The 27,702-nt window shown below is 58.3% G+C and overlaps 1 protein-coding gene across 9 annotated transcripts in view; it reads left to right on the plus strand.

Moving 5' to 3' along the window:
• Nucleotides 1-27,702, plus strand: part of AGAP1 (ArfGAP with GTPase domain, ankyrin repeat and PH domain 1) — a 390,584-nt gene that overhangs the window by 318,068 nt on the left and 44,814 nt on the right. For 6 of the 9 annotated variants that reach the window (XM_053655304.1, XM_053655305.1, XM_053655301.1 and 3 more), the window contains 4 exons: nt 8,007-8,084; nt 22,089-22,243; nt 25,094-25,184; nt 26,725-26,947. In XM_053655304.1, the coding sequence (XP_053511279.1) occupies nt 8,007-8,084; nt 22,089-22,243; nt 25,094-25,184; nt 26,725-26,947 (547 nt within the window). The remainder of the gene's footprint in view (nt 1-8,006; nt 8,085-22,088; nt 22,244-25,093; nt 25,185-26,724; nt 26,948-27,702) is intronic. The other 3 variants (XM_037161449.2, XM_037161448.2, XM_053655303.1) reach the window with 1 other exon arrangement.

Here is a 27,702-nt window from a genome sequence, read left to right on the forward strand (position 1 = left end):
GCAGACACGCGGGCGTTGACTGGAGTCGGAACGCGGCTGGGACTCCCTCTGATCTCCCCCTGCGCTGTCTGGGGGCCCCACACATTCAGGTGTCGCGTCTCCTTGGGCTCCCTTGGGGCAGGGGCATTGCCTCAGACCCTGTTTTTGACCTTGGCCATTGTGAGGAGTTCTGGTCGGGTGTGCCGAACATAGACCCTCTCCTGGTCAGCTGTTTTTCTTAGAGTTGCCCTGGGGTCCAGGTTACTGAGAAGAAGACTCGGAGAGGAGGTGCCACTTTCACCCCATCCTAGCAAGGGCATGTCCACTGCCAACGTGACCTTGACCCCTGGCTCCGGTCTGGGCGGGCAGGTGTCTCCTCTGAGAAGTTACTGCCTCCCCTACCCCACTCCCCCTCCCAGGCCTCTCGGGGGCGGAGTCTGCACGGCACATGGGAGCGGTCTCTCCTGCCCATTTGTGAGTTGACTTATTTACATCAGTGTGGGCTCTAGGAAGTTCACTTTGCACTTCCTTGCTCAAGCTGTCCCAGCCTTGGCTACGGGGAGCTCTTGGCGGCGGGTCCTGTGCCTTCCCGTCGAGCCCCCATCAGTGTGACCTGTGTGTGTGACCCAGCACTTCCTCACCCTCTGGGCTGCCTGGTGCTCCAGTCCCTCCCATGTGTTCCTGCCTCGGTCCCAGGGCAGCCACTGCTGCAGGGAGCCCCGCTCCTCTTCTCGGGCGGCAGCGTTAGAAATGAAGACTCGGGGGCCAGGGCTCTTTGGCCCCTCAGCAGATGCAGCGAAGGAAGGAAGTACGTGTGTGTGCAGACGTGTGTGTGTGCACATTTGTAAATATTTGTGTGGTTGTCTGTACATGAGGTTAAACACAGTGTAGTATTTTTAATAGCATAAAATCGGAAATGATTGTCTCCGAGTGAGGAACGGCCACAACTGGTAGGCTAACCCCACGGGCTGCCACAAAGTGGCAGCTTTGGGAACTGGTCACATGACAACTCGCATCCAAAAGCAGTGTGGGCTCTGCCCCCAGCTCTTGCAAGTGTGATACTCACGTGTGGGTGTGGAGAAAACCTCAGAACCGATGTGGCCTGGCGGGCTGGTTAGATTGGCCCTGGGTTGCTCTTTGTATTGACCCGGTGTGAAATTGACTACGCTGCTTCTGCAACAATGTTGCAATAGTCTTCCCTGTGTTCTGGCTTGAAGCCGAGTAAGGTTGTCGTTGGCATATTTAGGTTAGTTTTAAAGAAATGAGACATCTGTCATCATTTTGTTGTGCCCGCTCTCGTACCGCCCTTCCCGTCCCTCCCAGGTGACAGCGGCCACGTTTTCCTGTTCACGGCACCAGGGAGCGTGCCGAAAAATTGGGCCCCGAGCACCGCAGCAGCTGTGCGGGGAGACACCCCCGCACACAGCCAAAGGGGCGCCTCGTCGAAGGGACGCCTCACACTCCGATCTGTGTAGGTGGTTGTCTGAACATTGGCCACGTGTCTGCCGGCTCCCGTGGCTGCTCAAGCCCCAGGTCAGAAGGCTCTTGGGAGGGTCCGGTCAAGTCCTTCCTAAATTTAAAGGGTCAGAAATGCCTTTGGAAGGTGCCTTCGGGGGTCTTTTCAGATTCAGGTCGCCACGTGGGAGGGGGCATGAATGACTGACCAGCCCTGAAGTGTATCGTTTCACCGGGGTTCGGGGCGGTAGGAAGTCGGCCCCAGAGACGGCAGATGAAACGCTCGGTCTGCCGTGGCTGTGGCTGGTGGTCCGGTGATCACAGCCCCTCAATTACAGCCCAGTGCGGGGCAGGGGCGGCAGCCGCAGAGTAATTGGGCCTTTGATGAGTTGCTGTAACCGGCCATCGCCTTTGAAATACGATAGCACAACTTGAAGTTTTATTAAAAAACTATTTTTTCTGGAGTCATTGAGAAAGATTTTGTGCTAAAAAAAAATCCTACAAAAGCTTGTAATGTATGCTGTTGGAGAAAATTGAGAAGAAAGAAGAGAAGGAAGAAAGGGGAAGAAAGAGGCGAATGTTTCCCATTATCACTCATTTCTGTCCCAGGTGGCCCCCGCACCGGCCCAGCCGGCTCTGGACGGGAAACGCAAAGGAGCAGCCGCACTCGACCCTTCCTTCTTATGTGAGAATTGGATTTGCTCTTTGTTTCTCATTTGAGTGGCAGCCGCATAGTGTCTGGGGCACAGGTGACAGCGTGAACTGTCACGAGGAACCAGGCCTAAAGAAAACAAACAGCATGCTTCATGGTGCCGGGAGCCCAGCATCCACCCCATGGCCAAGTTTTGTTGCCACCCTTGTCCCGCAGCCCACCGGACAAGGAGGGCCAGGGGACCCAGTTTCGGTTTCCTGTTAAGCCACCCTGCCCCTAGACAAGTCCTCCCTTCCCAGAAGGAACAGCAACTCCATGCAGACGAGGAGAGAAGTGCCCGCTCCTTACGAGTTTCCAGTCTGCGCTGGAGAACCAGCCGAGCTAAAAACCCGTGCTACAGAGTCACCAAGAAGGGTGTGCTCTGCCCAGGCCGCCTCTCGGTCCCCCCTTGGGGTCAGAGCGAAATGCCCAGGTAACTGGCAGCTTTTGGACCTCCACTGCTCTCAGCACCTGCCTAGGCCGAAAGAAAGCCCTGCTCCCTACCTAACTGGAACTTCCGGTTTTGTGGCGCGTCCTGGAGTTCTAACTCAGTTTTTATTTTCGCTGTCTGCTGGGGTCGATGGTGTTTTCCGGAAGGGTCTGCATCAGCCCACCATGTGGAAGGCCCAGCAGGTCGCTAGTCCAAGAGCATCGAAAGAAGTCACCCACGTGGAAATCATAGTTGCTGTAAAGAAAGCCGGCATGAGTTATTAGAAATCAAATCAGAGTTTCGTATTTAAAGGTCGATTGATTATTTCAGGGTTTCACTCTATTAGATATTGTTTTTCCTGCCTTCTTTGACCTTGGATGACCAAAAAGACACTGGTCTTGCTGGAAACCAGCCACGACCCAGTTGTTCTGCTTCCCAAACACAGGTCCCCTGTTTGCTTGGGTTCTGTTTAATCCCCTCTGTTCTCACAGATACTCCTGCGCGCTCCTCTGGGCCGCGGCCAGAGTAGGGAGTTCACCCTGTCGAGGGCGCCAGGGCTGCATCTCAGCGGAAGACCCCCATTTTTTCAGAGGATGGACCACCGGCCCAGTCCTGCCGAGCAAGTGACTGGTCCCGTGACCACACGGAGGACATCCCCAATCTCTAACCTCGGATGAACTCACCCCTGGCAAGGATTGGGGCGCTCCCGCTGCATGACACCGCATGGACAGAAAACCTCACTGGATTCTGTCCCGGCCGTGCTGGCCGCTGCGTAAGTGTTCTGGCGTCAGCGTGGGCCTGGCGCGCTCCGAGAGCACGGGTGGCACGTAGCCGACGGCACCTTCGCAGACAGATCGCCGCGCGTCTTGTGTGGGCAGGGTAGTGCTGTGTGCCCACCTGGCTGCTCTAGGGGGTGCGGACGTGCGCCTCGTGGGTGAATTCTGGGGTGGTATTGGCTCGTTCTCAGGCAAGACATCCTTAGAAGTGAGTGGCACACCCTCTCCACCCAGCCCCCTGTTCAGACGTAAAGAAGACCCTGTTAGTTCTCCGAGTTGCTTCTGGGGGCTGCAGAGCCTCCCCTTGCCAGCCCCGTCGGGGCTCACCAGCAATGAGGTTCACATCCCCTGGAGCATCAGTGGGCCTCCAGCCGGGGCCCCCAACTTCACAGCTGCCTCACTTTCTTACTGGCCGTCTAGGGAGTGTTTACCTAACCGACAAAGGGTGCTGTCGGGACGTGCTGTGAGTCCGAGGTCTTCTGGCGCAGTGACGGCGCAGTGACGAGGGAGGGTTTGGGGTGGAGCCCTGCCCCTGCAGCGTGCCGGCAGGCCCAGGAGTGTTTTCACCCCAGTCAGCGAGCGCATTCGGAGTCTCGCGTGGCGGTGGTCTGCTGTCTGCAACTAGTCCTCGGGCACTCCCATGCTGTAGGAAGAAAAAAATATTTTGCTTAGAGAAACAAAACATAAGTTTTTCTTTAAAATAAAATTTTAAGTCATTTGTGAGCATCGCGTGAACTCACATGACAAGCTGTAGCTTCCACAAAATTAGGCAATGTGTAGTAATTGGGGGTCGTTAACTCTAAATGATTCCAGCCACTCTGACTTAGCCCAAAGCCGTAATTTGCGCATTTTTCCTTCCCTTCTTTGGTCTCCTGTGAGAAGCCTGGGACTGTTAGTAATTACGAGGGGGGAGTGGATTACACCGCACCTCGTTTGGGCGGCCAGCAGGCACAGAGGTCCTCGTTAGTAGTTCCCAGGCACCTTGAAGGAGCGTCCTGTGGGTTAGAGCCCCCCCCCCAGCCCTGCTCCTTCGATGTGTGGCTCAGGATGGGCTGCCCTTGAGACCGAAGGAGCCGGAGGACAGTGCCCCGCCTGCCAGTCTGGTGGCCCAGTACCAGAAAATCGCCAGTCCTCGAATGTGAACTGCTCAAATGTGAGCACCAGCAGGCCACTCTCAGGAAGGGGCCGCGTCACACGAGGTCCCAAGTTCATGTGCTGGTCCTCTTGTCTCCATTAGCAGCACTTCAGTGCCCGAGTCACATCCCTTCTCCTCTCTTCAGTCCAGAGCTTGCCGACAACCCCTGCAGTGGGCGTGTGCGAGCGTGCCCTTCCTTTCCAGGGTGAACTGGCAACACCACTGTACCCCAGGGCCCTGGAGGCCCTGTCTTCTCGCAGTTTGGGGCCTGTCTCTCGGCCGTCCTCCCTGCCCTTTCCAAAGTTCCGACCCTGGTAACCAGCAGGCAGTGCATTCCAACCAGGGCAGTGGCGAAGCTCACGCCCTCCTGCGTGTGTGTCCCCACCGTCGGCTGTCCCCCGGGCCACCCCTTGCTGTGCGTTCTCGCAGCAGTCTGGTCTTGCACTGAGTGCATGGGGCCTGTTCCGGCCCCGCTGGGGCGAGCGCTGTCCTGCTCCCGGCCTCCTGCCCCAGGCCTGCTGGTGTGCCTGCCGCCCAGGACCGGGGCTCAGAGAGTCCAGGTGACTTGCAGACCTCGGTGAGGGGAGATCACTCTCGCCATCCACGCTCAGGCCGGCGGTCAGTTTGCACCAGATCTGAAAGCGTGTGTCATGGGGTTTGTGTCCGTCGTGACCTATACATGTGTTCGCAAATATCTGAGACCATGTAGAGCCACGGAGGCAGCCACAGCGGGCACCCGTGGACCAGGGAGACCACCGCTTTTACCAGGTATCACGGGAGAGGAGAAACCAGTCTCATGGTGCTCGCCCGCGGCTGGTGCGAGCACCGCATTACAATATTAAAATAGTAATTCTTGTGTCCTGGTTGGTTGACTCAGTTGCGTAGAGTATGGGCCACACCCCAGAAGGCTGGGGGTTCTGTTCCTGGTATGGAGGCGGCCGGTCAGTGTTTCTCTCACCAACGTTTCTCCATCTCCATCTCCCCCTTCCACCCCCACCTCTGTCTCTAAAATCAATAAACATATCTTGCGGTGAAGACCTTTTAAAGAGTGGAAAAATAGTAGTCCTCGTGAAAAATAACAGTGAAAAAATTAAAGTAAGTTAGCCTATGTTTAAACAGAGGAACTATATTCCTTCGGTGGCAGTGCCCCTCCGCGTCCCTTCGCGGTGAAGCCCGGCAGCCGCGCGCCCTGAACCTGAGATTTTATCGACGGCCATGTGGTTGTGTTTCCCTGTTGAGGCTTCTGAGCTGTGGCTGTGGAGCCGTCAATGGCCCCGGAGACAGATGCACGGAACAGGACCCTGGTTCCAGCCAGAAGACAGCCATTTGTTTGAGGAGAAGAAAAGGACATGACGTTTTACACGCTGGAATTGATTATTTCATCAATAGGTTAATAGAAAGTCAGGCTGTGCGTTCACTTCCCGCCTAGACGCCCGCACGGTAACTGGAGATCGGGGCCTGGAAAACGGAAGGCACAGCAGAGCAGGCGGGGGAGGAGGCTGCCGGCCAGAGCCCCCCCCACCCCCCAGGACCAGACCTCGGTCTGCCCATTTCTATGTCGGTGTCGTACGGAGGTAAGTTTCAGGTGCGGAGGGCAGCGCTCTGCGGCTGCCATCATCCGGGACTGCTGGGTCACGGGAGCTTCGGCCGTCGGAACAGTTGAGCCCACGCTTCAGTCGGCGAACGCGCCGGTCATACTTGAGGAGCCCACTGGTGGTTCATGGAGCGTCTGCCTCTAAAACATTTGGAGGGAATTGGTTTGGGTCCCCGTCTCTCAGGCCCGACATTTGTGCTGGTGGGCACCCGAAGCCCCCTTTCCCAGGTGTGCTGTTTCCTGGGGCAGGCGCCTTCTAAATACCTCGAGGACGCAGAGATGAGGGGACACGTGTCTGCCCCTGAAAAGTCAAACTGAGACCCATACACTGCCGAAGGGCTTCCGTCACCAGGCTTCAGTGCCCGCTAGTGTACAGGTTACGTTTCTCACTAAATTATGTGTTGCTTTCAAGCTACAAAGTAGTTTTTAAGCATTTAGTTACAGCTTCACTTTTTCTCTCTAAGTCAGGTGAGGAGAAGTGACAGCTGGTTCTTTCTCTCATCGTTACACATGATCTGCCTCCGGAATGTACAGCGCCGTCGCCGTGGCAGAATCACGCTTGCTTCCTTAAGTGTCCGTGTTTCGCATGTGCGTTTTATGTTGTCACCTCAGAGAAATGCGTTATGCCCCCAGTGCCTGACATTGGCGGCAGCGGTAGCACTGTTCACGGAGACCCGGCCCCCAACCCGGGTCTTTGGACTTGGCGCTCCAGAGCACACCCCACGCTCTTCCAGGGGTTGAGTATTTGGGTTCAAAGCCCACAATGGGCTGGCCCAGCCAGCACGCCCTGCGTCAGGAGCGGGTCGGCGGCAGAGCTGACCCCTGGCCACCACAGGCCTTGTCTCCGTGCTGTGAGCCCCAGACACTCCTTCGGAAACGCACGCACCTGCCCCCTGAGGTTTGCGCCCCTTGCCTGCCCTGGATGCAGGTCATCCAAAAAGATCCCAGTGGGAGGTCTAACTGGTTTTTCCTCCTGGCCATGGGAAGTTGAGAGAGACGAGTGGTCTGGTTAGGGTCCTTCACTGACCACAGCCCGGAGTCCAGGGTGGCTGGGAGGGTGGGGGCCCGCCCCGCCCCGCCCCGCCCCGCCCCGCCCCGCCCCGCCCCAGCAGGTCACATGGTACAAGGGTGGGCGGGCTCTGCCCAGGTTGAGTGGGTTGTGTATTTGACATCCGAACCCAAGGGCCCTCTGCAGGTAACCTGGTATTTGCTTTTTCTTTCCGACGCTTTCTTCACTGAGCTGAGTGCCAAGGGAGGCCTGTGTGCTTCTTGGGGTCCTCGGAGCTCCACTCAGAGCCTCCTACAGCCCCGAAAGAAGGGGTGCCGCCCTTCAACAGCCGTCCCCTGGTAGCAGACTACTGCTGCTGTGGATTACTATCCAAGCCCAGCTATGTTGGGGGGCAAACAATCTCCATCTTGCGGCAGCTCTGGGTGTGAAGACCTCCACCCCGCAGCACACCCAGGGGCTGCTCATCACTAGGGTCTCCTGCTCTGTCCTGCTGCCTGATTTTGCCAAATCAAAGGGCTTATGGCTGCTGGCACCATAGCTCCTTCAAAAGATGCCACCAGCCCCCAAGGAGAAGGCCAGCTTTGCACCGTGTGGGGTAGCCATGTGGAAAACACAGTAGGGGGCAGGGGTGTATGGGCTTCCTTGCGGGGGTGTCTGTCTGATCTTGCACAAAGCTAACGACACTGGTGGGTGCACCTCCGCCCAGCCCCAGTCGCGCTGCCCGAGGTCCCCCGAGCCACAGTGGGGGTAGGCGGGCGGGAGGTGTCGGGACCGGAAGCCGGTGGGGACCCACCAGGGCCCACTGCCTCTCGGGACCTGATGGAGGTGATGTCACATGCTACTTTGACATTTCTTTTCTCCCCTTTTCATTTGATTTCTTCTCCTTTTTGTTTTCTCTCTTCTTCCCCCCTCTCCCCTTTCTGCTCTCGGGACGCAGCCAAACGCAAAGCATGGAAACTAAACCGTGTTGGTAGCCTGCGAAATATATACAGCAGCAGCAGCACCAACACCGAAGGTAACGCCAGCGCCCCCCGCCACACAGCTGTGGGAGTGCAGCCCGACGCCGCGTGCATGCACCCCGTTGTGTTCGCAGACGCCTCCCCACGGTCCCTCCATCTTCCTGTGTGTGTGTGTGCGTTCACCATCCGTGTTCCTTTCAGCTTACTTAAATTTTGACCTTTCTTTCCAGTCGTAGGCTAGTGATGTTTAAATTACTTCAGAAACCTATTTTCTCCTCTTTTTTTTTCCTTTTGCTTTATACATGTGGGCACTCAATGTAATATTTCCCAAGTTATTACAGTTTTTAAAAGTGTTAGTATCAGGTGTAATGATCTGTAGCCAAATACAATAGTGTGCCGTGACATTTAAGTAACAGTCTTAATTTGTTTTGCGGACGCATTCTCCATAATGCTCCGCGCGGCTCCGATCAGAGGCAGCCGGCCTGGGCCATTTGCATGGGCTGCTCTTGCTTGTAAATTCGGTACATTGTTGTGTTTCTAAAGGTCGTCTGGTGCCAAAGTTCACAAATTGACTCGCGTTGCCTCTTTTCGGCAAAGACGGCCGTCACTGCCTTCGTATAATGGCAGATTGCATTTTCCCCCACCTTCATTTGAACAACACAATTAAATTGCCTTTTTTTTCTGATTACAAATGTCAAGGGTCAGGATTATTTTGATGCCAGGCAACGGGGAGAGGAGCGGCACCGGCCGAGCCCTGTGGAGGAGGCGGGCGCGGCGCACCATGCAAAGCAGGTCTCACGCCGGCGGTCGCAGCGTAATAGGGGACGTCTTGTTTCTTCACTTAAGTGCCAAATGGGTCAAGTACTCGTATGCTTGTGCCCTGATGCTAATTGACTTATTTGGGGATGATTATAACTGTAATATTTTTCTTAATGTCACCGTTTTCTGGGCTGTTGGTTTTAGCGATTGCCAAGCAGCGGCATTAAATCTCCGGTAGATTCTAAATTGCACGGTGTTGCTGTAAACAAGCCCCTCTCCTCACATCCCGGCCGCTAACCTTCGCCGATTCACTCCGCCGCCACCACCGCCACCTCTTCTCCTCCCCCTATGACTCTGGTCTTGCTGCAAAACGCCAGGCCCTCAGCCAGAAGAACAAACGAATCTGAAAAACAAAAGTGTGTTTTCCTGCTGCCTTGTTAAAGAGCAGTATTTTAATCATCAGGTTTTTTTCGTTCCTCGAGGGGAAGTTGTCAACTGCTAAGGTACCAGGGGAGCTCCACCCTCCTGGTATCTTCTCGCAAAGCAGTCAAGGAAGGTAAAATGAGAGGCAAAAGGGACAGAATTTCAGAGCCAGTTCCATTCAGCATCGTTTTTGTTGCGCTTTAGAGGATATTGACTCATTCGGTCTTTTTTCGTGTTAGTTTTCCAGCTGAAGGCCAGGTCATTTCACTGCGTTGGCATCAGAGGTGTTTCCTTTCGTACGTGTGCACATTGGTCACATATCTGGCCTTAGGCACCTGAATCACGGCACATGGTCCCACACAGGGCTGCACGTGGAGGGCGGGGGAGGGGGAGGTAGACGGACCCCCGAGACTTGCTGGCGGGGCTCCCTGCGACACCAGTGGGCTGAAGCTCGCCCCAGGCACCAGATGTGCAGAAGCCGGGCCTTCGCAGCCGTGACCTATCTGGTAGCGCATTGAGCCCACCCTGCCCGGCACCCCAGGCAGGGAGGGACCATGACACAAGCCGCCCCTGAAACCTGCAAACTCAGGGCCTCTCAGTCAATTGCCAACAGCTACCAGAGAAGGTCCTGGGTCAGTGGACTGAGTGATAGCCCCCAAATCCTATGCCCCCCTCACAATTTCTTTCATGTCTGTTCAGGGTTTGGTCGCATTTATAAATCTGCAGTTGAGCGAAACACTCGTTCTTTGTTCACTCTGGGTTTCCATTAAGATTCATGTCTGTACCCACATGATCTCAGTTCACACGGCTTTTACTTGTTTGTTACTGAAGCTGTGCAGTCACACACGATCAGAATGCCTTCCTGGTCACCAGCCTTCGGACGGACAGACGTTGCCACACATCCTATCTGTAAAAGATTCTTCATGGAAACTTGTATCCTGAGCTTCTAACTCCTGTCGGGGCCTGAGGCCTCGAGTGGCACACTGCACGGGCCTGGCCCCAATGAAGTAGTGTCCGAAGCAGTCCACCAGGTGCCCACCAAACACCGAAACACAGCTGGGGGAGGGTCAGAACTCGTTTCCCAGCGTAAGGGGAGGGCACCCGCTACGAGCCAGGGCCTGTCGCTCACCACTGTGGTCGTCACAGCAGTGGGGTGAGGATGGGCAGGGTGGAGCCTGGAGCCCTTCCTCCCTGACACCCATGCGGCCCTGGGCCCTGGGTCAGGTCATCACCACCGAATCTCCACGGAGCCCGGCCCGGCAGGTGCCGTGTGACAATGGGAAACTGGGGCTTCGGCAAGTCGGCGATTATCTGCAGGACAAACAGCGCATTCCGGAGACGGGGCATGCCCAGGTCCTCCACGTGGCTGTCAGGAGCGAGAAGGACGAACGAAACCGAACCACCTCAGGGAACACACCTGCAAGCACAGGAAGCAAACGCAAATGCGTCCTCTTTGGCTTCTTTTGGTCCATCCGGGCTAGTTATCTCTTGATACCAGGGTGGAAACATTACCTACATATAATGTTGCACTAATTTTTAAACCTGTTACTTTATGAGAATTTGACTCCTTCCCAAGGTGGGGGGACTCTTAAGTTCCTTCTGCGAGAACAAGCCTCCCTGTGTCCATCTCTGGGGCCTGGGAGGTGGGGTGCCCAGGTCCACAGCTGCCTCCTTCCCCCAGGAGAAGCCGTCTTGGCCTGGGTGGGGAGAGACCCAGGAAGGCCCGCGTCCCGGGTGAACGCGCCTCCGAGAAGGAACAGAGAGAACTGAACGGGGGTGCGACGTTCTGCAGGAGGAGCCCTGGCGGGGAGCCCACCCCCACCCTGCGCGACTGCGGGCCGTGCAGCATCCGGGGGCCTGTCCTCGGGCCGCACTGCGCCCGCACAGCGCAGACGGGCCGGGGACCGTGGCCGCGTGTGGGCTGAACAGGTGAACTCTGCTGTTACAGAAGTGAGCACGTGAGGGGGCGTTATACAGCATCAGTAGGGAAGAGAGGGGGTGCCCTTGGGAGCAAAGGGGCATCTCAGGGCATCGGCCACCTCCACCGAGCCGAACGGGCCACTCCACCGAGCCGAACGGGCCACTCCACACTGTAGAGGACAGAGGCGAAGCCAGCCTGAAGTCCTCATCCAGGCCGTCCCAAGAGGTTCCTTTCTGTGGATCTGGAACTTACCCCGTAGACTGGCCTGGAATGCCTCCGTTTGCGGTGCTTCCCTCCTGCCACAGAGATGGACCAAGGTCCCTGGGCACTGTGGTTCCACGCAGGCCCCGCCGTGGAGAAACAAATCTGGAGAACGCTTCGGTGGGCCTGGCCGTGTGTCCCGTGCTAGGTCAGTGCCCCGCACCCCGTCCCCCGGGCAGCCGAGACAGTTCCCGTGCACAGCAGCACACGGGAGCCGGCCTTCGGAGAGGTGTCCGCCACCCCGTGTTCGCAGTCACTGTTCCGAGACCTCCACCTCGTTCAAGCTGAGTTGACTTACAGGCCACGCTCACACGCTCCTGCCCAAGTGACCGGTCCATCACAGTCTCGGGCCCCTGTCCTGACGTGGACGCCCTGGGCTGGGTCCCGGGCAGCTGGAGAGGGAAGGGCTGGCAGGCAGCCCGGGGGCCTGGTGCAGAGTGCGGGTAGGTGTGCCCCTCTGGGACCCTGGCAGCCTGGGGACTTGGTGGTCAGGGACACTGTGTGCCGTCGGCCCAGGGGAGCATTCCTGGACGGCAAGACTCGTAGGAGCCACGGTTTCCTGGCTTTCTGTCCTGCGACTCCTTGGAAGCCTCTGAGGGAGTCATCATCTCCACGTTTTACAGAAGGAGAAACCCGGGCAGGGAGCAGGGGGGTCAGGAGCCCCTGGGGAGCAGGCCGGCACATGGAGACCGGGCTGGGCCCTGGGCTCAGTGCCGTCGCCCAGACCCTGCATGTGGGCAGTTGCGAACATGGGGCCCACCTAGGCTGGGCCAGTGCTGATGCCCCCCTGGGGCCCTGATGCCCAGCAGACAGCAGGGGCCTGTGGAGCTGTCCTTCTGAGGGGCCCCCCACCGTGTGTGAGTCCAGCCCCTGCCCCGATGGCCTGGTGGCCCCACCCCCACTGCCCTCCGCACTCGGACACGGCTCCTCTTCACTCACCTGTCTCCTCCTCCCAGGCAAACGGTGGTTCTGGATCAGAAACGAGGCAAGCCCTGCATGTGTGAGTGGCGGTGTGAACGGTGGTCTTCGCCCAGGCAGCCTTGGTCCACCCCTCACACCCCACCTCTTCGCCTTAGGCCGCTGGGTGCCCACACTCGGTGCCTCAGTGTCCCCACCTGTACACTGGGCACATGCTGCCTCCTGTAGGGGTCGGGACGGCCAGACCGGAGCAAATACAGAGACGCGTGTAGTGCAGTGCCCCCGCCTGCCACCGGTGGTACCCGCCTCGTGCGGGGAGGGCCTTTCGTTCCTGCCGTTCGAACTCTTCATTTACAGAGCAAGGAGCCGGAGATGGGACAGGAAGTGCCCGTCCTGAGGTGGGGGGGTGGGTGTTGAAGCTGAGCTGCTTTCCCCCAGACTGGGGCTCTGCACTCCAACAGGCCGGGGTGGCTACACGCCCCTCTGCGGGTCCTGCGGTCACCGTGTCTCGTCTTCCCCCACTCGGGGCCCTTTCCCAGGCAGGAGACTGTGACACCTGCCTCAAAGCAGAACCGAAGGGGCCGGGCGGGGCCTGCACAGACCTTTCGGCAGAGCCCAGCCTGTGCGTCAGGACCCGCGGCGGCCCTTGTTAAACTGTCACAGACATAGAAATAACCCTGAGGCCGTTGCTCAGGCCCACAGGACGCATCTGAGGGGGGTGGAGTCGGCTGAGGAGGGCCCCGGCCCCCGGGAACAGCATGGACTAACGTCAGTGCCGATTCGGGAAACCTTTTTACGGGGAGTAACTCCAGCATTAGTTTTGGGGGGAGAGGAGGAAGATCACTGGGTTTTCCCAGCCATCAACTTTCCCAACGATGACAGTGATTCATCCAAGCTCAGCGAGGGCCCCCGGGAGGCTGAGTCTCCCAACGCCCACACCGGGCTTTGAGCAAAGATGAAGGAGCCCTGGGCCGGCCCCACGTGGCCGAGCCCACGTCTGACTCTGAAAGTGACAGCTAGGAGTTAGGGTGAGGGACAGTAGCAGGGCACGGCCCAGTGACTGTGTGGACCAGAAAGGACGCCTCCAGCTTCTCTCTCTAAACTCAAAGCCCAGTGCACGGGCAGGTGCTGGAAAGTGAGACGTTTTCAGCTTTGGATCTGATGAATTCTTGTTTCAGGAGTTTCTACACGCTCCCCTTGATTTAGGGAGCACGTGGCACCCCACAGTTCTGGGAGCCAAATCTCACGGGCTGGGGTTGCCGGCCGGCCGCCCGGCGCTCACACAGCTACCCCGGCTCTTTCCGGTGTGTTTGGAAGGCACGACCCACCCGCGGCAGTGGGCGTCCTGACATGGTGCCGCCCTCCTGGGCCGGCTCCTGCACAGCTCCAGTCCTGCCCGTCTGTGTGCTGGGCGGAGCCACCGCACCATCTGTGGGATTCTGGGTGGGACAGACTCGCACGGAGCTCGGCCTGCAGAGGTGCTCGCCTGAGCGCCAGGAGCTGCGTGTCTGTGTGGTGACCAGAGAAACGTGGTTTTTCTCTGTCCACAATAAGTGACTTCCCTCGTGGGAGGGGCTACATCACGGTGGTGCTGCCGCATGGTCTCGATCCACACCCTTCCAGTTTCCTTTGCGTTTTTCTTTTCCTGCCAAAACGGAAGAAAAATTGAAAATATTTTCTTGTTATATTACTGTGGGTTGGGGCTGAAATCTTAAACGTGTGTGGTTTTCATCATAACTGAGTAAAATATCTACTGCATTCCTTTGCGATGTGCGCTTTAACAGTGGAAGTACGTAAGTGTTTACCAAATGCAGGGCTCAAACAACGAGCATGGGAGCCCATGGCTGTGGGTGTCGCTTCCTGTCACCTGTGGGGGAGGGCGGGGGGGCTGAGATCGGGGCAGACCTGGCAAATACCTTGCATCTCGACTTCCAGCCGGCACATTGGTAGTGCTTGCCTGGAGACTTGGGTTGAGAAGGATCCCGAGGCTGCACCAGGCCCCCTGGGACCAGCTGTGAACGTCTTCCTGCTGGAGAAAGGGAAGGACGACACCCCCGGTCACCCCAGGCCGGAGCTTCCCTCGCAGGGGTGCTGACGGCGTGAGGGTGGGACTCAGGGCCCAGGCAGGAGAGGCAGGTGTGTGCAGACAAGAGGCACCCGGAGCGGGCGCCCAGGACTAGCGGACAGCAACGTGGAATTCGGGCGGGAGGAAGCTGGGAGAGGCCGTTGGCGATGCTGACGCGTTAAGGAGGGAAAAACAACCTGGCCTGGGGTTCGAATCGCCTTTCCCACTCTCGTGGGGGCGCTGTCCAGTCCCCTGAGACAAACACCCTCATTCCACGACAGTGGGGGTCTGAGCGGAGGGGATGGCTGCTCCCTGCGAGCCTTGGTTCCTCTACCGCAAGGCGACTTCTACGTGGCGACCGTGTGGAAGCCGAGTCGGGGTCCTGCTCGTCACCTCTGCGAGTGGACCCGTCCATCCACCTGCGGAGCCTGGTCACATCGGCCCAGCTCCGGTGGCCCGTTTCCATCAGGTGTCCGTCCTCGAATATGTCAGGGGGTCTGGGTTCCGGGTGCGTGGGTGCCCCGGGTGCAGGCCCCTGCCCTGTCCCTGGGCACATCGCACCACTGCCCGCACACCTCCGTGGGCCGCCCGCCCCGGCACGAAGGCCTGGCTCCTTGCGGCCTCGGCACAGGCACCAGACGGTCCTCCTCTTCCCTGAACCACCCTGAAGACCGACAGACGTGTCCGTCCATCTCGTCTCCACGTCCACCCACTCCCCCAAAATGCATCCTTGCCCATCGCCTCCTGTTGGAAACAACTTCCGAATGTGAAGCAGTTGCTTTGAGCCCTTTAACCCTTTGCTAGGATTCCACAAAAATAATTGATGACTGATTGGCCCATTAACCTTTAAAAAAAAAAAAAAAGTTTGACAGCCCGGACGTGCGTAATGAGGACGGCTTCCTCCCGGAGCTGGTCTGACGGCGGAGCCGCCTGCCCCTGCGGAGGCGAAATTAGCCCCATGGGGCCTCGTCTGCATAGAAACTGGACACAATTAGTGTAATATCCGGTGTTATTAATGTCGTTGGGAATAATTGGGAAGGTTGGTTTCGACAGGTTCATGATGCTAAAATACTGTTACGGTGGCCCTGGCCACAGCCGACCGTGACACAGGGGGAACGGTTCAAATCCCTGTGAGCCCAGTCGCGAAACTTCACGGAACAGCGGGCCCTGGAGCGTCACGTGGGGAAACAGCGTGCCCCTTCCTTCGTGGCCACACTGTCGGGGCCGCGGGGCTGGCGTTCTGTGGACCCGACACGTCTCCTCAGCTGAGACGCACACCTTCCCTGTGCACGTCACCAGGAACGTCTGGGCCTGGGTTCTGGTTTCCGGAGTGAATCAAATATGGGCCACTGCAGTTGTCACCGAGAGTAGGCTTGTGTCACGTGAAGCCACGAGAGATGAAACGTGGCAGCCGGCCACTCCCGCCATCGAGTGCTCGCTCTTCACACGGCGGAAGAGGGTGACGGCCAGGGGGGGCCCAGTCTGAGTGGTCGGCCTCGCACGGCCCACTGCGGTTTCTCCCGTTTTTCATCAGGCCGCCGATCACGAAAACGTCATCACACCGTCCTTCCCTCGAACATGAAGCCCTCTGGTCCATCTTTGATTTGAGTAGGCAGGGCTGGCTGATAAAAACTCGCCTTTGAACATGTTAGCATTCTGTCTGCACCGAAGAAGGAAAACCATCTGGGTCCCAGGATCTCTGAGCCGCTGCCCTAATGAGCGTAGTGGTCACTTCAGTGATACGGCTGGGCAAGCAGGGTGAGTCTGGGGTGGCCCCGCTGCCGCCCGGCGTGGAGGCCAGGCAGCAGGCCAGAGGCTCGCCCGAAGTCTTTTCTCCGAGGGTCATCCAGCACTGGGGCTGGAGGTGGCGCGGCCACTTAAAGGGATTTGGGCCACAAAGGCAGGCAATGGGTGGTCCATGCAGCCAGCTGTAGGAGGCTGGAGCTGGCTGCGTGGTCACTTGTGCCCAGGCCCCCGGACAGCCTCCCGCCCCTGCCCCGCCCTGCTGGTCAGCCCCGCTCTCCCCTCGCAGAGGTTTTCCTTCCTGGGGAGGGACAAGGCGCCCGAACCTGTGGGCCGCGTGTTGGCGGCCCCCAGGTCAGAGGGGATGGGAAGGGCTGCCATGGCCCCACCCCAGGTGCAGTGACTCCCTCGTGCTGGCCAGCAGCTGGCACATCCCTGCCTCACAGCCACTGCATCCCAGGAGCCACCGTTGTGACAGGAGGGCCAGCCTCCAGGTCTAAAACACTGTGACGCTGGAGACAAGCTGGTTGGAGTTTGGGGGGCAGCCACTTTTGAAAGAGCCACCATCTGCTCTCCTGTCATCAGGAGTCAGAAGAACAGCAGAAGTCACCGGGACATGCAGAGCCCCTGCAGCTCCCAGGGGCCCCCTAGGAGAGCCCCTTTCCTCGACGTCCCTGTGCGTTCAGGGAAGGGGAGAGCGGAGCTGGCCACTCTGCAAGGAACATGGCGGGGTGGGGCATCCGCGGAGCCGAGGCCCAGGAGTCCTGCGTTCCGGTGCCCTCCATTCCACTGCGGTGGCCCCGCCACCAGGAAGTGAAGTGGTCCTCCCCTGGAGTCGTCCACGGCGTGCCTGACGGTGCCGCTCCGTGCACCCTGACCTTGTCTTCTCTCATCTCGGGCGGCACAGGGAGGCCACGTGACAGGCAGCCTTCCATTTTGAGACCCTGACTGGGTGTTGACAGCCTAGCCTTTCTCATTTAACAGAGATGGTATCTGGGGAACGTGCGCTGCCCTGGGCCGAGCCAGGTCCTGTCTGCTGATGGGTGTGCAGTGATGGCAGCCGGGCTCCACGCTCAGGTTTCCATCCCTCTCTCTGGAAGCAAGGCGGCCAGGTTCCCGTAAAGACGTCTTCCCCGAAGCCTGGGACCCACACATCGTGTGGGGGTGCCATGGCGCCACCTCCCCGCCCTCCTCTCCACAGCGAGCCGGTCCCCTGTCCTCCTGGGGGCCGAGGCTGGCTGCGCAGTTCGGCAGGAGCCCCTCCGCAGGGCCCACTTGGGAGAGGCAGCATCGCCTCTTTATTCCAGAGCCGTTCTGGATCTCCCGTGGGCCAGGCCGGGGGAGGCGTCTCCTGCATGTAGGCCAAGCCACAGAGTTAGAGAAATAGGAAGCAGGCCCAGCCAGCGCTTCCTCCTCCAGGCGTGGAGGAGGGAGAGCAGCTCCTGCCTCCCTCGGGAGCTCTTTGGGGGATCCGTCACCGCCGAGCGCTCGGCGGGTCCCCAGTGACCCTGCGTGTTGTGACCCCTGGGGAGTTATTTGGCTGTTTCAGGCCAGGTCTCCGTGTGTCTCCTTCACTCCCTCACAGATGGAGAGATGCGTTTTAACCGCGTGTATTTAAATTCGGGTTCCGTTTGAGCCTGGGGCGTGGAGATGCACTTCACCCTCCGTCGCCTTGGTCGTGCGTCTCGCTCTCGCTGTTTCCCACAACGTGCAGACTGTCCGGGGCTCCAGGCGTGAACAGCCGTGCGACCCTCGAATGGCAGTTCAGTGTTGTGATCCGCCCAGTCCTTAGGCCCTTGTTTCCCCGCTTGGTCTCGCTGTGCTGGCCAGCGGGGCTGACCACAAGCGCCCTGTGACAGGAAAGGACCGCTGCTCACGGTCTTGGTTGGGACCACCCACGCGGCGGGGCCCAGGGCGGCGCTCACTGCCCGCTGCATGGGGGTCGGGGTCCCTTGGTAGAAGGTGGCACGCCCACCTCTGATTTGGAAGCTCGAGTTCTAGTTCTCGCGTCGTAGAGGTCACTGTGTCCTGGACACTGGATTTATCAAGTCCGGGCCAGTGCTCACCCCTGGGGAGCAGTGCAGAGTCCGGCACAGAGTCCCGGGTTGACTCCGCACCTGCGCTCCCCTCCCTCCGGTGCGGGTGCGGGTGCGGGTGCCGGTGCCGGTGCCTGCCCCGGAGTGGGCGCTGCCTCGAGCAGCATTCAACGTCGTCTCCGTTTGGAGGCGGCTCCATGTCTAACTTCTCGTTTGCTCACCAGCCTCCCGGCTCTAACCTTTCTAGACTCTTCTGCAGTGTGCCGTTCAGCAGTTCCTGCAGCGAGGGTCTGTCAGCAGTAGGCTCTGTGCGTTCTTTGCTTGCATGTGGGTTTGCCCAGACCCCGGTTCTGGACACAGTTCTGGACGTTCTCTTCGCCTCCTGCTCCGAGGACACCATTGCTCCGTCCAGCAGGCGGGCTCGTCCGCACTGCGGCTGTCCGCACTACAGACACATGTTGAAGGGTGATCAGCCTTTTCTTTTTTTTTTACCATATTTTAGTTATTTGTCTTTTAGAAAGAGGGGAAGGGAAGAGAAGGAGAAAGAGAGGGAGAGAAACATCAGTGTGTGGTTGCCTCTCATGTGTCCCCTGGTGGGAACTGGCCTGCAACCCAGGCCTGTGCCCTGACTGGGAATCAAACCTCTATCCTCTGTTTCACAGGCCCGCACTCAATCCACTGAGCCACACCAGCCAGGGCGCGATCGGCCTTTTCTTGCTTCGTTCTTAAGGGCCTCTCTTCATCCGCAGTTTTCCAGTTCGGCCAACTTCAGGCGCAGTTTTCCTTGTGATTGATTGGTAGTCCCTCTGGGCAGACCTGCTGCTCCCCCAGCTGGAAGGGCACGCGCTTTGGCCCACAGGTGCATGGCCACTCCCGGCGCCTGCCCCCACCTCAGCCTGCCTCTGTCACAGTGCCCACCCTCCTTGTCGCCCCTTTTTCCAGATCTGCCTCCCGCCCAGCCGTTCTCACCCCACCCGTTTTACCCCACCCACTGGGACTTTGTTTCCTAAACAACTATCATTTGTATTTCTAAACAGCTGGCTTTTTACTCAGAGCCGTCTGGCCCATTTTCACGGTCTGCTCTTCTTGAAGATTTGGAAGAGTCTTTTTTTCTACTTCCTTCAACATTTCACGGAGAGCTGTTTTGGGCCCTGTATCTGTAACCCTGGGATGCGAGTCCGCTGTCCTGGGTCCTGTGCACTTGCTCGGTTCCCGCCCACGTGGGTAGGCGTGCTTGGAACGGCTGCCTTCCGAGGACTCGCCAGGAGCCACGGGGCTCGGCAGACCCAGGACCCCGCAGCCCTGTTCCTTTGGGGTTGCTGGATGCTGGACTCGGGGTTCCCTCTGGCACCCAGCTGGTTCCGTCTGTTGAGCCACCCAAGTGTCCACTCCTTACTGTGGCCTTCCCGTTTAGAGACGTTCAGCCCCTAATTCTCACAGTTCTGGTTTCTTGACTCATGGATGTGATTTGAGTGGGGGGAGAGTGTGGGCTTGGGGCTGGGCCATTATGCCTTAGGTGGTTTTAGCAACGCAATAAAAACCACGTTTTGTACAGAAGGCCCTGCCTGGTGTGTGTGCGTCACATTGCCGGGCAACCTGAAGTGCAAGGGTGCGCGGAGGCAGGTGTGGGCTGGGGTGCGGGAGCAGCACTGGCAGTGGTCAGGCAGGAAGACAGGCATCTGGGTGGTTTTGGGGTTCTGCGACCTGAACCAGCACTGCAGCCATTAGCAGGAGCCCATGAGGACCGCAGCCGGTCTGGTTTGTGTCTGTTACTTGATGTGAGGACCGAGTATTCGAGGACTGTTTGCATTTTTAAACCCCCAAACGATTGGATTTGGGGGTCAGGCATACAGATGGGAGGCTTGTCCTCAGGTGTCACAAGTGATTCCAAAGCCAGGAAGACCACGAGAGCTGAGCGGGGGGGGGGGGGGGGACAGGCGGCGGGCAGGCTGCAGGTGCCCCTCCCCTCCCCAGGGCGGACATCGCTAGTTGACAGTCACACTCCTTCTCCAAGAGCCTGGAGCCAGCCCGGGCACCCTCAGCTAGGGTCCTGCTCCATGGGGCGCTAGGAGGGAGTTGGCAGCCATCTCGGGTCACTGCCATGGGGTGTCCGAATTGACAGTGCCCCCCAGGCTCCCTCTGACCAGGCCACCAGTGAGGGCTCGACCCCTCAGGGGAGTGGAGTCCAGAAGTCGTCCCATCGGGGGGCCGCTCTGAGGGCGGGAGGACCTACTGAAAGTAGAGACGGGGTGATTCCGCGACGTGGACTGTGCAGGGAGAGGAAGCGCTGTCCACAATAAGAGGGAACAGGGATGGGGTGGGGCAGTGATTGGAAGGTGTTCGAGCAGCCGTGGACTGGGTCTCGGAGGGCCCGTGTACTTGGAAATTCGCAGGGAGAGGAACCCAGGGCGGTTTTGCAAAAGGAGGTGCCCGCCTCCCGTGTGTTCGGGGACTCTTCGTTCCAAGCAGGTCCCACAGCTTTAGGCCTCGCTCCCCGGGTGGTCAGATCCTGAAAGCGTGGGGGCGTGTCTTCTGCGTAGAGCACCGGGCTCGTCTTCAGAGTGCGCCGGGGTTTCTCGAACAGGTGTCCGGGCCCCGCTTCCACGGCGGCACATGGTGCTTTAGGGAAGTGGTTCCCCAGGCTCAGCGGGTGGGAGCAGGGGCAGGAGCATCCCCTTCCTGGGCCCTGTCCCCGCCCCCTGGGGTCAGTGGGTCAGGTGGAGGAGCCTCTGGCGTGGAGTGGGGGCTGCCCTCTCCTGAGATTGCTGGGAAGGGGACGGGGGGCGGGACACGGCTGTAGTTTCTTCGGAGATGAGCTGAGTGAGCATCCTTGTCTGGAGGCCAAGCACTCCTGGTGAGGTAGGGAGGGTCTCCAGGGCCCTAGAGCAGCAGGGAGCCCAGCAGAGGTCAGGGGCCAGAGGTCAGGGGTCACAGGGGCAAAGGTACCGGGGAGCCGAGAGCGCGGGAGGACCATGCAGAGATGAGTGAGCATCAGGGTGGTGTGCAGACAGCTGAGAGGATAATGAACTGCGGCTGTGGTCACCTAGGTGGGTCGGCAGGTCATTACCATCACTAATAACAACTACTCACCAGGTGATGCGGCAGCAAGTTCACGGCCCAGTGACTGGGAGCTTGGAACCAAATGAGATGTGGGCCTGAGAGCCGGCAGGAGGTTTCCCGGCGGTCATTTGTGGCAGGTCATGCTGTGTCCGTGTGCCATCACTGCTCTCGTTTCTGCAGCAGGGACGGGGTCACGAGAAGAGAGGACAGGTGCCGACATTTACAGGGTGGGCCCATGTCTGCCTCAGTCAGCACACGTCGTTTACCCAGTGGGGACTCTGCACGGCAGGTGGCCTCTCCTTTTGGTGGAGGCGAGGAACGGGGCTGCGAGGGCCCTAGAGCTTGTTTAAGGAGCCCAGTGGGGCCCGTGACCAAGCAGAATTTGGCTCAAGTCCAGCTCCTCCTGGTCCAGACGGTTGCCTTCCAATCTCCGGGGTCTTCTGCGGAACCCCAGGCACGCCCTCTCCTGCTGTGCCTCAGAGGCCTGTCTGCACGCGCGCGCTCACCCGGAGTGAGAGCTGTGCTCCGAGATCAGCGGCACTGCTAGGGTGTGCACCCCGCAGATGCGGAGCTGAGCGGTCAGCACTGGGTTGTCCCTCATCACTTCACCTGTGCCCAGCACAGAGACGCCGATGTCACATGCTACTTTTCATTTTCCTTGCCCCCAGGCAGAGATGGAAACCCAGCTGCACCAGCTGGCTGTGGGAGCCAGACCGTGAGTGCTTGGAGGTCTGTGCATTCGGCTCCGAGCTCCGGGCCATCAGCCCCACGCAGGCGCAGCGGAGCCCAGGGACACCCTTCCGACAGACACCTGGCGGAGGGGTTGCCATCACGCGACAGCCAGACTCTCACCCCATCGCACTCTGTGTTTCAGAGCAAGAGGAAAACTTCGAGTTTATCATCGTGTCCCTCACTGGCCAGACGTGGCACTTTGAAGCCACCACGTATGAAGAGAGAGACGCGTGGGTCCAAGCCATCGAGAGCCAGATCCTGGCCAGCCTCCAGTCCTGTGAAAGCAGCAAGAATAAGGTGAGGCCCACAGTGGGCTGCTCCCCCGAAGTTGAGGGCGGCTGACCGTGCGGGGAGTGTGGGGATCCCCCCTAGAGGAGGAGGCAGGACGTCACGGGATGGGGTGACTGGCCAGGCCCCGGTGCTCCTTCTGAGCAGAAGGCTGGCGGGGGAACCGTGAGACCCACTGCATGTCACACACACCGCAGGCCCCTCCCCTTGCCCGGCCACATTCCTGAGGCGCAGTGCCCTGGAGCGGTCCGCACTCTCGGCTCACCTGGGTCTGGAGCATTGCCCTTTCTATCGTGAGCGATGGCCTCTGGTCACGCACCCGCCCACACTCCCCTAGAAAGGCGCACTGTTCCGTCCTCCTAAATGCACACGATTCAAAGCCACGTCAAGTTAGAAACTGATCCTCGACACAGACGTGAGCAAAAGCACATGTACACATGTGGTGTGCAAGGAGCTGGGGGGTGACGCGGTGTTCACTTCCTATGCTCTGCCAGCAGGTCTCACGCTTCATTCAGTGATTAGAGGCGGCCACTTAGGGTTGCTTAGCCGGGAGAGACAGAGCAGCTTTCACCTGCGTTAGAAGATGCCCAGTGTACGTCCCGTATACAAACATCGTTTTTCCATTTCCTCCTTCTCGTCAGGGATTCCTTCAGATCCATTATTTTAATGCTTGGATGTTTTGGGTCCCTTTTCTGGGACATTTTAGAGTCTTGGAGGGCATTTTCAAACTATAGGCAACTCAAAACTAGGAAAGAATGTTGCCCGCCGACCCAGTTTCAAATGTAGCAATTTAAAGAAATTCCTGCCCGTGATTTATGCTCAGCTTTGTCATTAGGAAGGGAGCCTGTCTCTCAGAAAGATGGAGGATCTCATTTTATTACCCTCTTTAACCAGGATAAACCAGACCACAGTCATTATTATTATAATGTAATTTGCTTCTCTTTTTAAAAGCGGTTTTGTGCCCAAGGTGGGCAGGGCTGCCTCTCGTTTCTGAGCCACCTCGGCTTCGCGAATCCCACGGCCGCAGACCCGGCTCCCGGAGCGACAGGCACGGTCCCCGGTCCCCTCGGCCGTTGTGGGGGGGCCTCCGCCAGTGTCTCCCGCCAAACTCGGGGATGTAGTTTCAGAACAGGAGTTGGGAGGGCGGTGCTGCCGAGCAGGCAAACACGTCTCCAGACCTGGTGTAAAACTGCAGTGTCCCAGGTCAGACTGAAGCCACGCCATGTCAGCTGGATTCAGAAGGACCTGGAAGCCCGTCGGCCTCTTCCCTCTCAGGCCTCTCCAGGCTCTTGCACCGTCCGTGAAACTTGCGGCCTCACCCTCGGGTCCAGCACGAACACCAGCGTTCAGAGTCCGGTCGCTGTCCTGGGTGGATGCACCGGGCACTGAGGCAGCGGGCTCACCCCTGTCACCCTGGGGTGTGGCCCAGCAGGTGTGAGCAGTAGCCCGAGGGCAAAATACTCACTAGGCAAGAACAGCTACCAGGCATGTGAGCTGCCTATGGATAATCCGGTTGGTAGCAGGGTGGACATCCGCCAGTGCGCTGCCCTGATGACCCGGGACGGGGACTGCCGGACACATCTCTACACGTGCACACACACCCACTCCAGGGGCCAGCGTAAACAAACATACTTTGAATACCTGGGTATCTAACCGAAGGTCATGAAACCCCAACAGTATATTACATCATGCTACTCAGATAGTAGCAATTAAGAAATTACAACATATTGTTAGTAGTGTGCGATCAAGTATTTCACATCAATTGACATGACATAGTTCAGTTTACGAAGAATTCTTGCCAAAAACCAAGCTTAGTCTAAATGGCCTCTGAAAATCTATTTGATTTTAACCATTATATTAAATGCATGCAGTGTCAGCCTTAAAAATGGTACCTACCCTTTTCCCTCACACCTCAACCACCAGGAGTCTCTCCTGTGTTAACACCCACGGTCTCGTGCAGAGCTCCAGCGCTGGGTACAATGGAGGGAAATCGGAGACGCCGTAAATAAGGCATCAGAAGGAGAATATTGTGCAGCGTTTAAAACAATGATGCTGGAGAAAACGGATGGCAGCGAGAGGCAATGTCTTACTAAGCTAAAGGGCTGGTTTCAAAGCAATACACAGTTCACTGCCTTTTTAAGACGCACTTACATGCTTATAGATGTACTTTGAGAAAGGCTGCACGAATAGTTACCAAAATATTAACAGAACTTAGCAACGATGATTAGAGCCTAGTTCGTAGCTTATCAAGTTCCTTCCTCTTTCCGCAAGTACTGAACTTGCTCCGAGAAGACACTCAAGTGTGTCTGCGCACGTAGCCACGCCCAGCCGCGCCCACCCCACCCTGCCTCGCGCCCGCCACTGACATCGCAGCTGTGGCCGAGAACAGCTCCGAAGGCCAAGCGAAGCGCAGCGCGGGGTGGGCGTGGTCTCCTGACTAGGTCCTTGACCTGTGTCTCCATGGCGCCACCGAAGCCTTGCCCTTCACTTAATTGGCAGAAAAGTCGTTTCTCCTTTACTCTTCACACCGGGTAGACACAGAGCAGAAGTACTTTCACCGGTGGCGTCGCCCAGGCGGTGCGGTATGGTCATGTTCATTCGGGAGGGACCCGGGGGGCCCTGTCACCACATCTGGCAGAGCTGTTCTCATCTGATGAATCAAACACGGGCGCCCCCTCCCGGTGCATCCTGGTCAGTTACGCTTTATCCTGCAGACTTCGGAGGAGGGCGAGAGTTTGGAACCGCCCTCCCTCCAGGCTCACCCACGGTTGGTTCTCTTTGGCCCTGGTGTTGCGAGGGGCCGCGTATGTTTCCCTTGGGTTCTCATCGCTGGCGTCTGTGTGTCTCCCCCATGTCCAGTCCCGGCTGACGAGCCAGAGTGAGGCCATGGCCTTGCAGTCGATACGGAGCCTCCGCGGGAACTCGCACTGCGTGGACTGCGAGACCCAGAGTAAGTGGGTGCCCTACCCGATGGGCGAGGGGATGGCCCCAGCTGACTTCCATGGGCCCACATCTGAGGTCTTTGGCTCAGAGACCGTTGGGTCATGTCCTAGGTGTGGCTGTCACCGTTCAGGCCTGGCACTCGGGCCAACCTCAGAGCTGATCACAGCCTTCCGTGGGCTGCATGTGGGGGCAGAGGGGGCAGTGAGGAAAGAGGAGGGGAGAAAACAGAAGACTTCATGTAGCCCCCTAGACGTTCAGGCAGATTCAGGGGAAGACTTGGAAAGGAATGCCAAGCTGGAGCAGCCAGACAAGTGGGAGACAAGTCCAGGCCGGGCCTGGACCCAAAGGTGTCGGAGCACCGTGGGGCCCCCAGGAGGGTCAGAGGTAGGGAGTGAGGACTGCACTTGGCCCCGGGTGGGGGGGTGGGAGTGGGGGTGGGTGCAGGAGAAGCGCTGGCCAGTGTAGAGGTTGGGCTACAAGGGGGGGGTGGCAGGCAGCTGAGAGCTTGGGCGGGCAATGGGGCGTTTCCAAGGACTCCGTGCTAGGCCACCCCTTCCCAAAACACCCACCGAGGCCCCGGGCCAGACCCACTCCGTGCAGCTCCGGTCTTGGTTCTTCTGACTGTACTTTCTAATGTTTAACCTGTGTATCCCTGTTTGTTTCTTTTAATTGTCTGTATTTGGGGCATTTGCTTTTGCTTCCCACCTGGCCAGTCTCCGTGGCCACAGCTCCCTGTCCCATGCCCACCTTCCTGAGCAGGGCTTAGACGTGAGGCACAAGGCTGGCTGGTTTCCGGCAGGTTCGCACGCTGCCGTCCCTGGTCCTTTGCCATCTGCAGATTGATTCAGAGTAAAAACGGCGTCAGCCACCTGTTTTGTTGTTGCTGACCCTTCAAGTGCGCCTGGAGCAAACGTCAGTCGCCCCTGAGTGGTGTGAAAGGCACCACTGATACCACTTAGGCTGCGAGTTGGCGCCAGTGGCTCAGGGTGGGGCCTGCCACTCCAGGAGGGCCTCAAGGTGCACTCCGTGAGTCCGCCGGAAACCGTAGTCTTTCCTAGTGGAGTGCCTCCCTTTTGTCTTTGAAATCTGCCAATGGCTGTCCTAGGACTCGTGAAAACTCGGGTGTGCCACAGGTGCAGAAGTGGCCATGAGGGATGTCCCAGCTTTGAGAACGTCCCAGGAGCACACAGCAAGTCACGTGTGACTTTTCCACCTGTGTCCCTCCTCTCTAGAGCGTTGCTGCTGGAGCTGTATTGGGAAGTGCATCTCTCCAAACCAGCGAGCCCAGTTGTCTCTCTTTTGGGACATTCCAGGGCTTTGCTGTGGCTGAGGCCAGATGGTTCAATGTGCCACGGCACATTGGATTTCTCCAGACACCCCAAATGGCAACAAGCACTGACCGGGGAGCATCTTCAAGCCGTGTTACTGGAGGGAGGGAGTCTGGTGGCAAAGTTTGCATGACTCGCAGTTTGCCGCCGGGACCCCGGGGGGCAGTGGCCCGCCTGAGCATGGTCTGACCGCATGCTGCATTGCTCCTCTCCCCACAGACCCCAACTGGGCCAGCCTGAACCTGGGCGCCCTCATGTGCATCGAGTGCTCCGGCATCCACCGGAACCTCGGCACCCACCTCTCCCGAGTCCGGTCGCTGGACCTGGACGACTGGCCCGTCGAGCTCATCAAGGTGATGCTGTCCATCGGGAACGAGCTGGCCAACAGCGTCTGGGAAGAGAGCTGCCAGGGGCGGGCCAAGCCCTCGCTGGACTCCACCAGGTAGGAACTTGGGAAGGGGCGTGGCCTCAGGGCCCGCTGCGCCCAGGGACAGCCACTGCAAAATGGCCCCCGCACGCCGCGTGAGTGCCAGCCAGACCAGTGCAGCCGGGCCTGTGCTTAAAACCGGGCCTCAGCCAGCGTGGCCAATTCAGGCTCCTCCATTTTTTTATGTTTCTTTTTACACCTTGGGGATTTCTCTTCCCCTTCTAGAAATGAATTAAGCTTCTAATCTTATGAATACATCACTGTTAATTAATGCATTTCTAATAGGCATAAGCTGCACTATTAACACTAATTATAGATTTTTGATTCTTCTAATTTTTTATTCTTAGATCTTTGATAAGCGTTTCCTCGAGTATAGATACACAGAAAATAAGTGCGCTTATGCTAACAAAATACAGTTTATTTCCTAAAATACATTTCTAACACAGTGAACCAACCCAGATTGGCATACAGTGTACGGTGACCCCCCCCCATTAATGTTAATTGTGCGTTTAGTCGGAGGCCGTTCAGTCTGTCATTTTTCCTGTGCGGCTGGCATAAACCGGTTTGGCGAGCGCGTGCGCTGAGAGGTGGCACAGTGCGCGCCTTCTGAGGAAGCCCGTGTCTCGAGGTGGGGACGGGCCCTTCCATCTCCACGGGTGTCCCGAGCCAGGGGCTTGGGCTGCGCCCTGGCTCTGAAGTGGGGCGTGGGGCCGCTGTCCGTGTTCACCTCGCAGATGTTCAAAAGAACGGAGGGAGAGGCCACAGGTCTC

This window comes from Artibeus jamaicensis, unplaced genomic scaffold, assembly GCF_021234435.1.
Source record: "Artibeus jamaicensis isolate MK-2021 breed Jamaican fruit bat unplaced genomic scaffold, CSHL_Jam_final contig_944, whole genome shotgun sequence".
In the NCBI taxonomy this organism is placed as follows: domain Eukaryota; kingdom Metazoa; phylum Chordata; class Mammalia; order Chiroptera; family Phyllostomidae; genus Artibeus; species Artibeus jamaicensis.